The 13188-nt window shown below is 34.2% G+C and overlaps 1 protein-coding gene across 7 annotated transcripts in view; it reads left to right on the top strand.

The window, feature by feature from the left end:
- The window catches only part of ARHGAP32 (Rho GTPase activating protein 32), a 296673-nt gene that overhangs the window by 254721 nt on the left and 28764 nt on the right, over positions 1-13188 (top strand). For all 7 annotated transcript variants that reach the window (XM_032356447.1, XM_032356450.1, XM_032356448.1 and 4 more), the window contains 4 exons: positions 4334-4483; positions 10001-10103; positions 11954-12098; positions 12532-12614. In XM_032356447.1, the coding sequence (XP_032212338.1) occupies positions 4334-4483; positions 10001-10103; positions 11954-12098; positions 12532-12614 (481 nt within the window). The remainder of the gene's footprint in view (positions 1-4333; positions 4484-10000; positions 10104-11953; positions 12099-12531; positions 12615-13188) is intronic.

Here is a 13188-nt window from a genome sequence, read left to right as displayed (position 1 = left end):
GTATGGCAAACGACTCATGAACTTTTTAAAACTGTTCTAGCTCAGTTTGTACTAAAAAACTGTCATTCTCTTCCTTTCTTTTGGGGAGTGTTACTATGGACACATAAATTTTTATTTATTTGATGTTTTACAATAAGTTGTCATCACTGGTTATGATGTTCAAATTTTCATTATGTCCCACAGCTGGCCAGTGGGAATCTTTTCACCTGTCGTCTTGGCACGGCTTCTTCTGGGTGTGGGTGTTTCCCTTGCTGTTAAAACAGAATTTCCCCATCTCACCTTGTGCTTTTTGCTGTCAACTTGCAAACAGCCATTTCTCCAAGGAGTCTTGCTTTATTTCATTAAGGAATGATATTTAGCAAACTCACTCCTGAGACCAAAGGTGTTCATTGCAACTGGAATGTTATTGTTTCTAAACCTTTTCATTGACAAGAGCTTAGAAGAAATATGTATTTTAATTTGAAGTTCATGTTCACATTTCCAATTCAAGAGAACATTACTGGGGTTTTTCCTTGATTTCTTTGATTTTCTAATTGAATCACCTTTCTCTCACACTGAAAACCTTCGTTCCTAACAACATTCATACATTTGTCCTACAATATGTATAAAATTACTTCAGAATCACTCTTCCAATATTATTACCAATAGTAAAACAGTTGAATGAAGTTAAATATTACTTTGTAATTTTTTTTGGTCTTAGAATATATTCCCCTAAGCATGGCCAATTTACTCTTTCCAAGTAATTTAAAGTAGTTGCTCTCTGTTGACAATGTTACCAAGTTGGTATTTAGATACATTGTTTCAGATTATTTTCAAAATTAGGATTTGCCTTTTTAATGTTCTAAATTCTATTTTGAACATGTGAAAGGAATGTTAACATAATTTAAAAATGAAGCTATATAAAAAGGTATATATATTCAGAGCAGTTTTACTTTCTCCACCCATTTTCTTTACCCATTTTTATTAACTTCTGTTTTATCCTTCTAGTGTTTCTCTTTGCAAAAATAAACTCTTAGGTGCACACATACATGTGTTTGTGTTAATTTATGTGTGTTTGATATATGCATCCCCCATTCTTCTACTAAGTATAATGTTCTCTACCTTCCTTTTTGACTTAATATGTTCTGGGGATTACTCCGTATCAGTAGGTAGAGATTGTCCTTTAAAAAAAAAAAAAAAAGCCAAACACAGGGCAGCTGGGTGGCTCCGTCAGTTAAGCGTCTGCTTTCAGCTCAGGTCATGATTATCAGGGTCCTTGAATCGAGCCAGAATCATAATTAACTCATCCAGTTCCCTGTTAATGCACATTTGAGTTTCTAAAACACAAATTGGGTTATTTTCAAAGTAACTTTTCTAAAATGTTTAAACTGTTCAGTGTGTTCTCACTGCTGGCAATCCAGACTCTATACAAAGGCCTTTGCATACCTCTTCAACCTCATTTCATACCACTGTCTTCCTGTCCCATAGTTCTCGGTGCCTTACAGATCCGATGTGACTTCTTCCTACCTTCCTACCCTGACCAGCCCATCCAGTATAGTTTCTTTCCCCTTGCTATTATTCTTTCACTCTGTTTCCTTACAAGCTGTTAAAAGCAATCTGAAATTACCTGGTTGCCTTCATTTAGGCAATATCACATAGAGTTGGGTTTTGAGCCAGACCTCCTGATCTTGAATCCTAGTTATATGACCTTTGACTGTTACTTAGCTCTCTGTGCCTGTGCCTTAGTTTCCTCATCTGAAAAGGGGGATAATAATAGTAGTTTCCTTACAGGGCTCTGTGAGAAAGGAATGGTCAGTAAATAAAAACACTTGTGTAGTTGCTATGTGTAGGAAGTTGCACTTCCTAAGTATAAAATAAATGCTGGCTATGTTGGTATTTTTATTTAGTTGTTCATTGTCTTTCTTCCTTCAGTAAGCTATGTGACAGCAAAGAGCTTGCCTAAGTTGTTCCCCACTATAATCTCAGGACTTGGAACATTTCCTAAGAAATAGTAGGCACTTTCATATTTGTTGCTGAATGAATAATACTTGAAGTTCAATTCCTCTTCCTATGAAACATTCTTGAAGATTGGAGACCAAAAGAATGCTCTCTCATATACATCATATGCGGTTGTCAAATTCAACTCAGATTTTCATCAAATTTGTCATCAAAGGATGAATGCCTACTATTAACATGTATCTTGGAAGTTCTGGCCAATTATGAAAATCTGAAACAGAAGTAAAAACTTACTCCTATCAGAAAAAAGGACAGAATTACCATATTTGCTTTGATGGAATTATATATCCATGAAATCCAAAAGGATCAATAAAAAATCCTTTTAAAATTGTTGAGAGTTTAGTAAATGATCAGATTTGAACTATAAATAAAGAAATTGTTTTTCAGTATACCAATAATTACCAGTTAAAGCCATAATTGAAGAAAAGTACTATTCTACAAGAGGAGTAACAAATGCAGACTACTTAGGAATATTCCTAACCAGACATTTTTGTGGAATGTATCTTTTCATAAGGAAAAATAGAAAACTTACTGAGAGGTAAGAGGTTTAGAAAAATGATGACACACCCTGTTTCCAGATGATAATATTGAATATTGTAGAAACTAAAATTCTTTCAAATTATATCACTGTAATGTTGATACATAAAAAAGTTCAGTTATTGAAAAAAAACAAACTCATTTATACTTTTTTAATAAATCTTATCAAAATTATTTTAAAGTTTATGTAGAAAGTGTTTGAGAATGAACAGAAATGGTTTGATGGCCATTCTTTAACAGAGATGCTTAACACATTATCTGCTATCAACTAGGGGAGTACAATACTCCTACAAATCCAGTGACTTTTAATATAGTAATATTATGTATGAAATACTTCTGAAGTTACCCAAGTGTGCTGTAAATGTCTCACTAGCAGGAGAGTGCATGGTTTACATTTACAACAAGGAACCTTAGATAGAAAAGAGGTTGTAATTTACCCAGATTTTCAGGGCTTGTCAGTAGATACAGCATCAAAATTATTCTGACAATTCTAAGTAAATTTTAAGTAATGAATGTAGAAAAATAAATTCCTTATTTAATCTGTGTTGGGTCTATGATGACTACCTTGTTACAGTTTGCGTAGGATTTCCTGGTTTTAACACTGATAATCTCATGTTCTAGGAAATATGGGCAACTCATAATGGTTGATCACCCTCATACAGTTCATAGAAAAGATTTTTCTATCTGTAAATATTATTTCTCATAAAATGGAAAGATAAGGAAGGCAAATGGCTGATCTGATCCATAAATCCCATCAAAGGCCATCTTGGAGTTCCCCAGGTCACATGTTCTTTCGATACACGGAGTTCCTACAAGAGGCTTCATCAGTTCAGGGGACTTAAGATTTGGGGTCACTCAAGGATCTTTACATGGTAGGATTCAGTAAGACTCCCACTAATTGTTGGCAGAGTGAGTAGGAGGATTGAGGCCATTGTGGCTTCTCCCTCACAGCTAATCTCTGAGCTTATACTAGTTGTTATATGTTGACTTTTAGAGTAATTTTTCCTTTAGGAAAAATTTCAGAAGTCATTTTTTCCAGGGATTTGATTGTTTTCAATTTTTTGGCTGTTGTCTTTCTCAATATATGGGTCAGTGGGTATATTTTACTGCATAATAATGTACTTATTTCTTGCCTATATCTAAGAGGAATTAAGGTGACATATTAGTATGTTATAGAAGTATGTTAATAGACTATCTGATTTTTTTATATTGTATATGTATTTTATATAGCTATTAGTTTGACAAGTGTGTTCTATATCTTAATGGGATTATCCTCTTTATAAAACAAGAAAGAGGGATTTGTTTCTTTTTTCAGTTTTTTTTCCAGTTAACAAAAACTTTAAAAATTCTAACCACCACGTAAAATATTTTAGAAGTTTACTAAAAATGTAAACCACATTTACACATTTTAGGTCTTACCTATTATAAAGATTTCCAAAGGAATATAGTGGAGTAAAACTCGAGTCCCATTCATAATCCTGTAGCATCCTTGGGTATGCCTTGGGAAGATGGCTGGTTTACCAATCTTGATTTGTAGATCACAGATGATATTACTTAAATTTGCTGACAGTCTCATCAAGTAGGATCTCAAGTTGGTGAGAAGAAGGCATAAAATTCTGATGTTATTTATAGAGCAACTGTTCTTAAACCTCTGCTAGAATTTTCCTGCAGAATATAAAGTGTTCTTGTAATAGTTTGTTTCGCAGTCAGCCTGTTGAGATCTCTGTTGTTTTTTCACAGTAGGTAAAATTGTAACTTCTTGCCACAACTAAGGTATTCCCTCTTTGTTATTATTTTTTAGTGTCTAAAAAGCACGGCAAGCTCATTACTTTCTTACGCACATTCATGAAGTCTCGTCCAACAAAACAGAAGCTGAAGCAGCGGGGGATTTTGAAAGAGAGGGTGTTTGGTTGTGACCTGGGGGAGCACCTTCTGAATTCAGGTTTTGAAGGTAAAAATAAAATTTATAATCTCATAATTTAAGCTTCAATTTCTCCATATCAATTCTCTAGAATCCATTTTGAAGCAGATTACACAAGCAATATCTATTCCATTTAAGCTCAGCTGCAAGGTATGGAACTTTCCACCTATCATTTGAGTTCTGAGATAACAGAATAAAGAAGGTTTAAGAATGCACTTTATCATCAGAGATGCTCGTGGTCTGTAGGATGAGTAAGACTTTCCCGCAAAGGAACTGTTAGACTTCCTTATTTTTGTATCTGTCCAGATAGCTTTCTCAGCCAGTTTTCCTCTCATATTTTATTATAAATTGTTTAAATTCTATTTCGGGAAAAAAGTCAAAGTTTGAGACTATAAAATACCAAGACCAGTCTCCCAATTTTTATTGCTAAAAATTTAAATTTCTCTATAAATTAAATTCTGATTCAAGAATTCAGTGGTTGGCTAAATGGATGGAGGGGATGAATGGATAGGAAGAAAGGAGAAAGTTAAAATATAATACATAATATTTTAAAGTCTAAGTGCAAACAGAATAATCACAAGAATGCTATATTTATATAGTATATACGTAGTTGTGAAGAGAAAGGAGATATAAATATGGATAGTTAGATATAATTATATAATGTGTATAATCCTTCTTTCTTATATTTATTCTGTTTTAGTTTGGACTTTAAAATAGTATCCATATTCTATATAAAATTGATTTTGTACCAGATTTTTCTAAGATGAAAGCTCCTTTCAGAGTACTGCTTTGCTAAGTGACTCATTCTTTGAATGGTATTCCTAATGAATAATTAACTTTATAGAGGATTATCCTGTTAACGCTTTATAAACTTTTGAGCACCACCCTGTCGGAGCAAGTAACAAGCCGGACCTGTTTCTTCCACACAAAGTGTTGTAAGAAATCATGTAGGAACCTGACAAGGCATTTAAAAAAAAATTCTTTAAGTGATCTCTGATGCCAGGATTACTCAGAATGATCTTACAGTATTTCAGCTACCACAAACCATAATGTTTATAATTGAGTTGTTTAAAGATTATATCACAGTTATCTAAAGAACTGATTTTTTTAAAAATCTTGTCACATAGTACTTTTTTGTAGATAATGTGTCATTTACCTAGGCATCCTTAATTATAGAGTTAAATGTTTTTTGTTATCTTAGTTTCTTTTTTCTTTTGTATCTCTTTTTCATTTTTATTTCTTTTGTATCTAGTTTTGTTCAGCCTTGCTTGGATGTGATATTAATATGAGGGAGTGTTTTCTCATTTGTTCTGCCATGCTCTTTAGCTTTCACACATCAACTCAGCAAGTTTTAGTTGTACTTAGAAGTTTCAGGGGTGTTTCCATTGTTAGTATGATAGGAGAAGACAGATGCCAGTATCTCATTTCTTTCTGAAAAATAACAGACTTAATAACTACAGTGTTGATGCATTCCCTAACTATGATACCTTTATTCTAGCGGAGCAGAGTTTTCAGGTATCATTTATTTTTTTTATAGGACTTGTTTTATTTGTTGCAGAATTTGAAATCACATTTCCTTAAAATGAGATTTGAAATGAAATTGTAAAGAAGTGAGAACTTTGTAGAAAGCTTGGTTCTCTAAAAAAAAACAAACAAACCCTTAGAGTTGGTACAAAATACGAAAATTTAAAAACTCAAGGTGAGGAAACGCTGTTGCCTGAACATATTTCTGTGTTTGAGCAAGTGGCTTTTTAAGAAAACTACTGTAAGTACAGAAATTTTTTTTTTAAAGATTTTATTCATTTATTAGAGAAGAACACAAGCAAAGAGGAGAGGTGGGGGCGGGGTGGGGGGGAAGCAGACTCCCCACTGAGCAAGGAGCCTGACACTGGGCTCTTTCCCAGGCCCCTGGGATCCTGACCTGAGCTGAAGGCAGACTCTTAACTGACTGAGCTACCCAGGTGCCTGTAAATATACAGAAATCAGAGCACATGGGGGTGGGGGGGGAGGCCCAAATAACCCTGAAATTAATCCTTTAGCTAATCATATTTTCCTAACCAAAAATCATAATGCACATTCTAACAGCTAATAATACTGTACCAATGTACTCCTGGCCCAGAAGCCACCAACCTGACTGGAAGTCGACTCTTTCATCCTCTGTATCACAGAATGCATGCATGATATCTGGCATATAGAAGGGATTAATAAATGACTGATGAATGAGTGAGTGATTGGAAGAATGGATGAGAAAAGGGCAGAAATGAAACTGCAACTGTCAAGAAAAAACAAAGACCAGTTTGTGTCCTACTTAATCGCATACTTCTCATAGCCATGATTCTAATCTTAAGGGTCATCAGTTTCAACTTCGACGTGTGCTTATGTTGCCATGATGATATAAATACTAAATAAAAGTGGATCGTCTTATAGGATGTGTGGGGATAATTCTTAAAGTCCTATCATCTTTTGGAAGAACCAGTTTGAAGGTTTCAAGCTGTGTTTTGACTGGGCCGTTGTTTACTATGCACTTGCCTGGTTTGTGAGATGGTTTGGAAGGAAACGATAGTTAATAGGATGCCTTTCTAACTAGGATATCTTCTAATACTGTATTGGGTTCCCATATTCCTTTCTTATATGTTAGTGAAAAGAGAAACCAAATCTTTTCTTTTTATCTGCTGATACTATTTGTCAGATTCTACACTCTTTTCTTTAGAATGAAAGTTTGTGCTTTTCTCTTTCATTTTGCTACCCACTTTAAATAACTCTCATTTGGCTCTCTAAGAATTCTAAGTAATAGCGTTGTTCAGTTGGGTAATTTTATTTATGAAGACCCATTATGTGATTAGTGGACATTCAGTCTTTTTACCTAGGGAACATAAATTGTAAAGAAACAATTCAGGTGTTTTCAATGAAGTATTATGTTTGCAGAACCTTAGCCATATTATCAGGGAAAGACTTCCAACTCCCTGCATTTTTTAAGTTTGCCTACCTGTTTGGGAGACTATAAGCAGGTATGAATTTAATTTCACATGTTTGTGAGAGCCCCAAGAGAATAATCTATACTTTTTAATGGATGGTAGCTTATTTTTGTAAAGATTATGTAATGTATACTAGGAGAGCCTGATAATACAAAAAGAAAACCCTGTATTCTGAAGGGCTTTATGTAGCAGGGTGAGTTAGCATGCTAATTTAGAGCATACAGATTGAGAAGTATCTTTTCAGAAAAAAATTAAAGCTCTGTGTGCCTTTCTTTCTTTGAGTCATTAAGTTAGTTACCCCAGTAGTCTCTAAATATATTTGCTTCGAAGTAGGTGATAGAAATTTTCCAGGTTCCAATTCATTTTATTTTACTTGTAGTTTGTAAGGATAGAAACCTAAGGCACTGAGGTTATCATTGATGGAACAGTATTAGAAGCAGGACTCAAGTTCATGTAAGATATTTTATATTTTACATAACAGTTTGATGTAGAGATTGCTCATAATATCAAAATGAGTCCAAAAAACATACTTGGCAACTCTGCCTGCCCTTCATCTCCCCCAACTAAACTCAGTGCCTTTCTTGTTACTAAAACTCTTGGACATCTTTAGAGGTAGAAAGCACACAGTTGAAAATGAGTACAGTTTCTCACGAAAACTCAGATTTACTCTGCTGACTTGGTCCTATAACTTTGTTGGGTTCACAAAGGCACTTATAAATTAATTCATTTGTTAATTTTGTACATTGTTTCAAGACATGCTCCTGGATTTTGAATACACAAAGATGGATGAAGCATGGTTTTTCTTTAAAAGCATGACAAATAAAGAGTAATAGTTGGATAAACAAGCAAGTAATATTTCAAAAGAGCATAGTTCTTTGGGCTCCTAGAACGTAGTGCAGCTCCGTCTCCTTGGAGATATTCACAGAAGGCTTGCTTAAGAGGTGCAGTTCATTGAGGTTTTCAACAACAGCCAGGTGTTTTTTACAAGAAGGTGATAGTAGGAAGAGAGACCAGGGAGAGGAAATTGTTTTTTCTCTACCAGACTTATAAAATGACAGGTTTGTACGGCAAAAGATGAGACTTCAGTTGCCCTAGAGCTGTGAAATATGGAAATATGGTAACAATAAATAAATGCAACTGTGACGGACCTTATACTTTAGGCAGTATTTTGCCATGGTTAAAAATCAGCTTTCTCCTTGGACTGCTTGAGTTAGAATCTCATTTCTGCCGTTGTTTCCTGCTTGCCCTTAGGTAAAACTTCGTTAAGATTCAGTTTCCTCTCTATATGATGGGGATAATGATAGAGCTTTCTTTTCCTGTGAATTTCTGTGAGAATTAAATGGGAGCATCTATTGTAAAAAAATTAGCTTGGCACATATTACATGCTCAGTAATATAGTTGATTTAAAAACTTTTTCAAAGCTAGGGAGTATAAATTTTAAATGTAAATTGTAGGATCTGACAGAATTTAAAAGATAGAATGCTGGAAGAACAGCAAAAAGCAGGAGAACCAAGAAAAAGTCTGTTATAATAATAAAGTGGTATTATATGTGATAACTAAAATACATTAGTTAAAATTAACTTACTAAAATATCTGAATTGCTTCATTTCCCAATCTGAATGTTTTATCCCTTGTGTAGTAGTTTTCTGTAGACCAAATAATGTTCTCCAAACCTTCTTTCCAGGGATTTTAGCTAACACTCTCAAATGAAGATAGTAATTAAATCTGGTAAATTCATCATTCTGCATTATAAGACAAAGTTCAGATTTCAGCTACTGTACAGTTTTGAATGATTATAAAAAATTCTTAATTTTATACCTCAGTCTTTTCTAGACTATAGGCCTGGAACAGCTGTCCATTTGTGTCAGGTACTCAGTGAGGTGACCAGAGAGAGGACCCTTCTTTTCTTTCTACTTACTGATGAGCTCATAGTATTTAATGTAAAGCAGTTTTAATGTAAGGATAGGCAGGAAATCAAAAGATTCCTTCTACTTGAAGTTGCTTTGACCTTTTCCTTATGTCAGTGTTTGGTTTATTGGATAACATTTAAAATTAGCATTAGCTATGAAAAGATGGAAGAAACTTTTCAAAGTGAGAAATTGGAGCACTTCTAGGCAATTATAGTGTTGGAATAAGCATTAACTTTGTATATCCATTTTCTATGTATGAAATTCAGCTGAAAAGCTATATATATATATGTATACATATATATATATTTAAGTCTGGCATGGTTTAGGACAGAACAGTTCATCTTAGTGCTGTAACATGACCTAAGCAACACTGCTGTTGAAGACCTTCGAGAGATTATCCTAATAACATACAGATTCTTTTACTTATCTAAATGTAATGGGAGAGAGCCCTTCTTGATATTCAGGAACCAGTTGTCTAGTTTAGATGTGAAGATAAGTAAATATGTCCTCATCACTTTTCGTAATAGGTTAATCTCTGCCCCTTATAATTTTAATATGCAGATTTTATTTTGCTTGGGAACACTAAGACATCCTAATTTTTTTGTGACTTGCTGAGATGGGATACTCCTGGTGTAATCCATGTCTTTAAAAATTCTCTTCAGTGCCCCAGGTTCTTCAGAGCTGCACAGCATTCATCGAGAGATATGGCATTGTGGATGGAATATATCGTCTCTCTGGCGTTGCCTCTAATATCCAGAGACTACGGTAAAACCTCATTTGGCATTTTCTTTTTCATTCCTACTGTAATTTATTAAAATGAAATGATTTTTAAAAATTAGTCACATTGATAACCATAATTTTCAGTAATACAGTTTAGGTAAAGTAGGAAATCATATCCATAGTGTTCTCTGTAAATGTTTTTCTGGATCCCGTTTCTCATCTGTTGTATTTGAAAACCATGTCCCCTTAACATCTTCAATACTTGTATTTTGCCTCACTGCAGTATTTGAAGATTTACTAAATTTTGAAGGTTGAATCCATGAAGACCATGAGAAATGAAAATTTACCCTGTAATAAGTTATTCCTTAATTCTTAATTAAAATCAACAAGTGAAGCATTCTGTTGAACCACCCTGGTAACCCATGAATAAATCTCACTTGATCAGGGTGAATGACTTTTAATGTCCTGTCAGATTCATTTTACTCATGTTTTATTGAGACTGTTTGCTTCTGTATTCATCAGGGATATTGGCCTATACTTGTCTATTTTAGTGGATTTTTTTCCTCTGGTTTTAGAATCAGAATAATGCTGGCCTCATAGAATGAGTTTGGAAGTTTTCCTTCCTTTTCTGTTTTTTGGAATAGTTTGAGAAGAATAAGTATTAATTCTTCCTTACATGTTTTTAGATTCCACCCTTGAAGCCATCTTGTCATGGACTTTCTTTGTTGGGAGATTTTTGATTACTGAATCAATTTCATTGCTAGTTATCAGACTGTCAAGTTTTCTGTTTTTTCCTGTTTCAGTTTTGGTAGTTTATGCCTCTAGGAATTTATCCATTTTTCCAGGTTGTCCAAATTATTGGCATATAGTTTTTCATAATATTCTCATAATTATTTGCATTTCTACAGTGAAACTTCTTCTTATCTCCTTTGACCCCAGTGCTGTAGTGTATGCTCAAGTGTGTATGTCTTACGTATGCTACATCCTCTCCCTTTCTCAGAGACAAAAATAGTGGTCTCCTTTAGATGAGCAATAGATATTTTATTTTTGCCTAGTCTCCCAGTTTCTAGTCTATCCTCAATATGTTATTATGCTTTATTTTTCACTGTGGTGCATGGTAATTGCCATTATTCCACACAGATTTTAGTATTCTAATTGACCACAGAGGTCATCTCTATTTTCAGGAATGCATGTTTGGAAAATACTTAAGTTGATTCTTGTGCTAAAGACAATGTCAGCCTTAAGTTTCAGATGCAGCAGATCTCATATTCATTCACATTGTCCACATATACTAATCCTCTAGGTTGTTAAGTAGACCCATGCCTATAGATGAACGTTAATTAACCTCCTGGAGAATGAGCCTCACCTGCCTTAGTATTCCAAATAGAACTTTCATTTCACTCACTTTACACTATAGATTTTGCTGGGTAGTAAATTTTAGTTAGCTAGAAGCTGCTTTATATTATTTCTGGCTCCTTTACCTTTCTTCAGTAAAGTATTTCTGAACTATACTTCTTGTACCTGAGGGATTTCTTTACAGAGTTGCTCATGGACCAGCTGCTATTCAGCCCTAGTTTGCAGAATTGCTAGAATTTTGTATATTCGAACCATTAGAAATTAGGAATTGTATTTTCAGTTTTCAGATCTGTGTTAAGAGCTGCTCATCTGTATGCATTTCAGAGATTGTTGTCCATTTTAATTTGAGAGCTGTGCCCATAATCTGTACTTAGAAAAATACGTGTCTTATGACCAGACATCCAGTTACTGCTGAAGTCCAAATAGAGTTTATGTAAAATATAATCACTTGAATAAAACATTAACTTTGGTGTCTGTTTTAAGCCCTATATTTGCTTTTTCTTCAATAAAATAATTTTGTTTTGTCTCTCATCTGTTAGCCATGAATTTGACTCTGAACATGTCCCCGACCTGACAAAAGAACCGTATGTTCAGGACATCCATTCTGTGGGCTCCCTCTGTAAGCTGTATTTTCGAGAGCTCCCAAACCCTCTGCTCACCTACCAGCTGTATGAGAAATTTTCTGTGAGTAAAGTCATTTTTAATCGAATTCTCTTTGGAGTTTCGCTCTGATGATTTTATTCAAAGTGTATCAGCGTTGTTTACATGAGTAAGAAATAGTTCTGTGACTAAAATATGTCCTTTAAAGAAAACAAAAAAGCAGTTATTGCTAGCTAGTCCATAGTCTTCAATGTTTTCACATTTTCTTTCTTTTGGTTTCTAACTTCGATCCACTAATCTTATCACTGTTGACATTGGTTACCATAAAGTTTTTAAAAAGTTATCTTTCAATAGATTTCAATGTCCACATAGTATGGAAACAAAGTTTACTTTCTTGATACTCTGTGTTTCCTTGTTGTTCAGCATCAAAGAGTTGAGTGGAACTGAATTGTAAGTGAAGAACTTTCATTTTTACCAACAAAGACTACTGGTTTATTTCACATTGTGATTGTTGCAGGATGCTGTTTCAGCAGCAACAGATGAAGAAAGACTGATAAAAATTCATGACGTCATCCAGCAGCTCCCTCCTCCACACTACAGGTAAATCGTGTGTTCTAAGGTATCACCCAAAAGTACGAGTCATTTGATGCGAAGAGTGGTTTTTTCCCCTTTGGGTTTTTAACTATTTAAATTTCCGTGGAGTTCTATATAAACTTCCATTTGTTCAAACATTATGTTTATTTGTCATTGTATCCCAAGGAGTAGTGTTTGGCATCTGATAGGCACTTAATAAATGTTGAATTAATGAATGAATAAATGAACAAATGGATAGTTGACTAAACCTGGTTTTGTTGTTTTCTTTGTCTTTTGAGTCACTGAGAAATATTGGGGTGTGTGATCACATGTGTGAATATTTGACTTGTGATTGCTTGAGTCCAAAATATAGACAAAGTACTGGATTGCTGTTTACTGGATTCCTCTTTTCTTTTTCAAAAGATGTCCAAACTACATAGAACCACAGCCTCTAATAGGTGTCTCAGAATTCTTCCTCAGGAGACTCTCAGATGATCAACAGACCTGTTTTGGGGGTGTTTTGTAGGTTTTGTTCTTATTCATTGGTTTTGTTGTTGCTCCTTTTTTTTTTTTAAGATTTTATTTATTTATTTGACAGAGA

The sequence above is a fragment of the Mustela erminea genome, chromosome 9 (genome assembly GCF_009829155.1).
Source record: "Mustela erminea isolate mMusErm1 chromosome 9, mMusErm1.Pri, whole genome shotgun sequence".
NCBI lineage: Eukaryota > Metazoa > Chordata > Mammalia > Carnivora > Mustelidae > Mustela > Mustela erminea.
The sequence above is the reverse complement of the archived record's forward strand: the minus strand, read 5'-3'. Positions and strand labels throughout refer to the sequence as shown.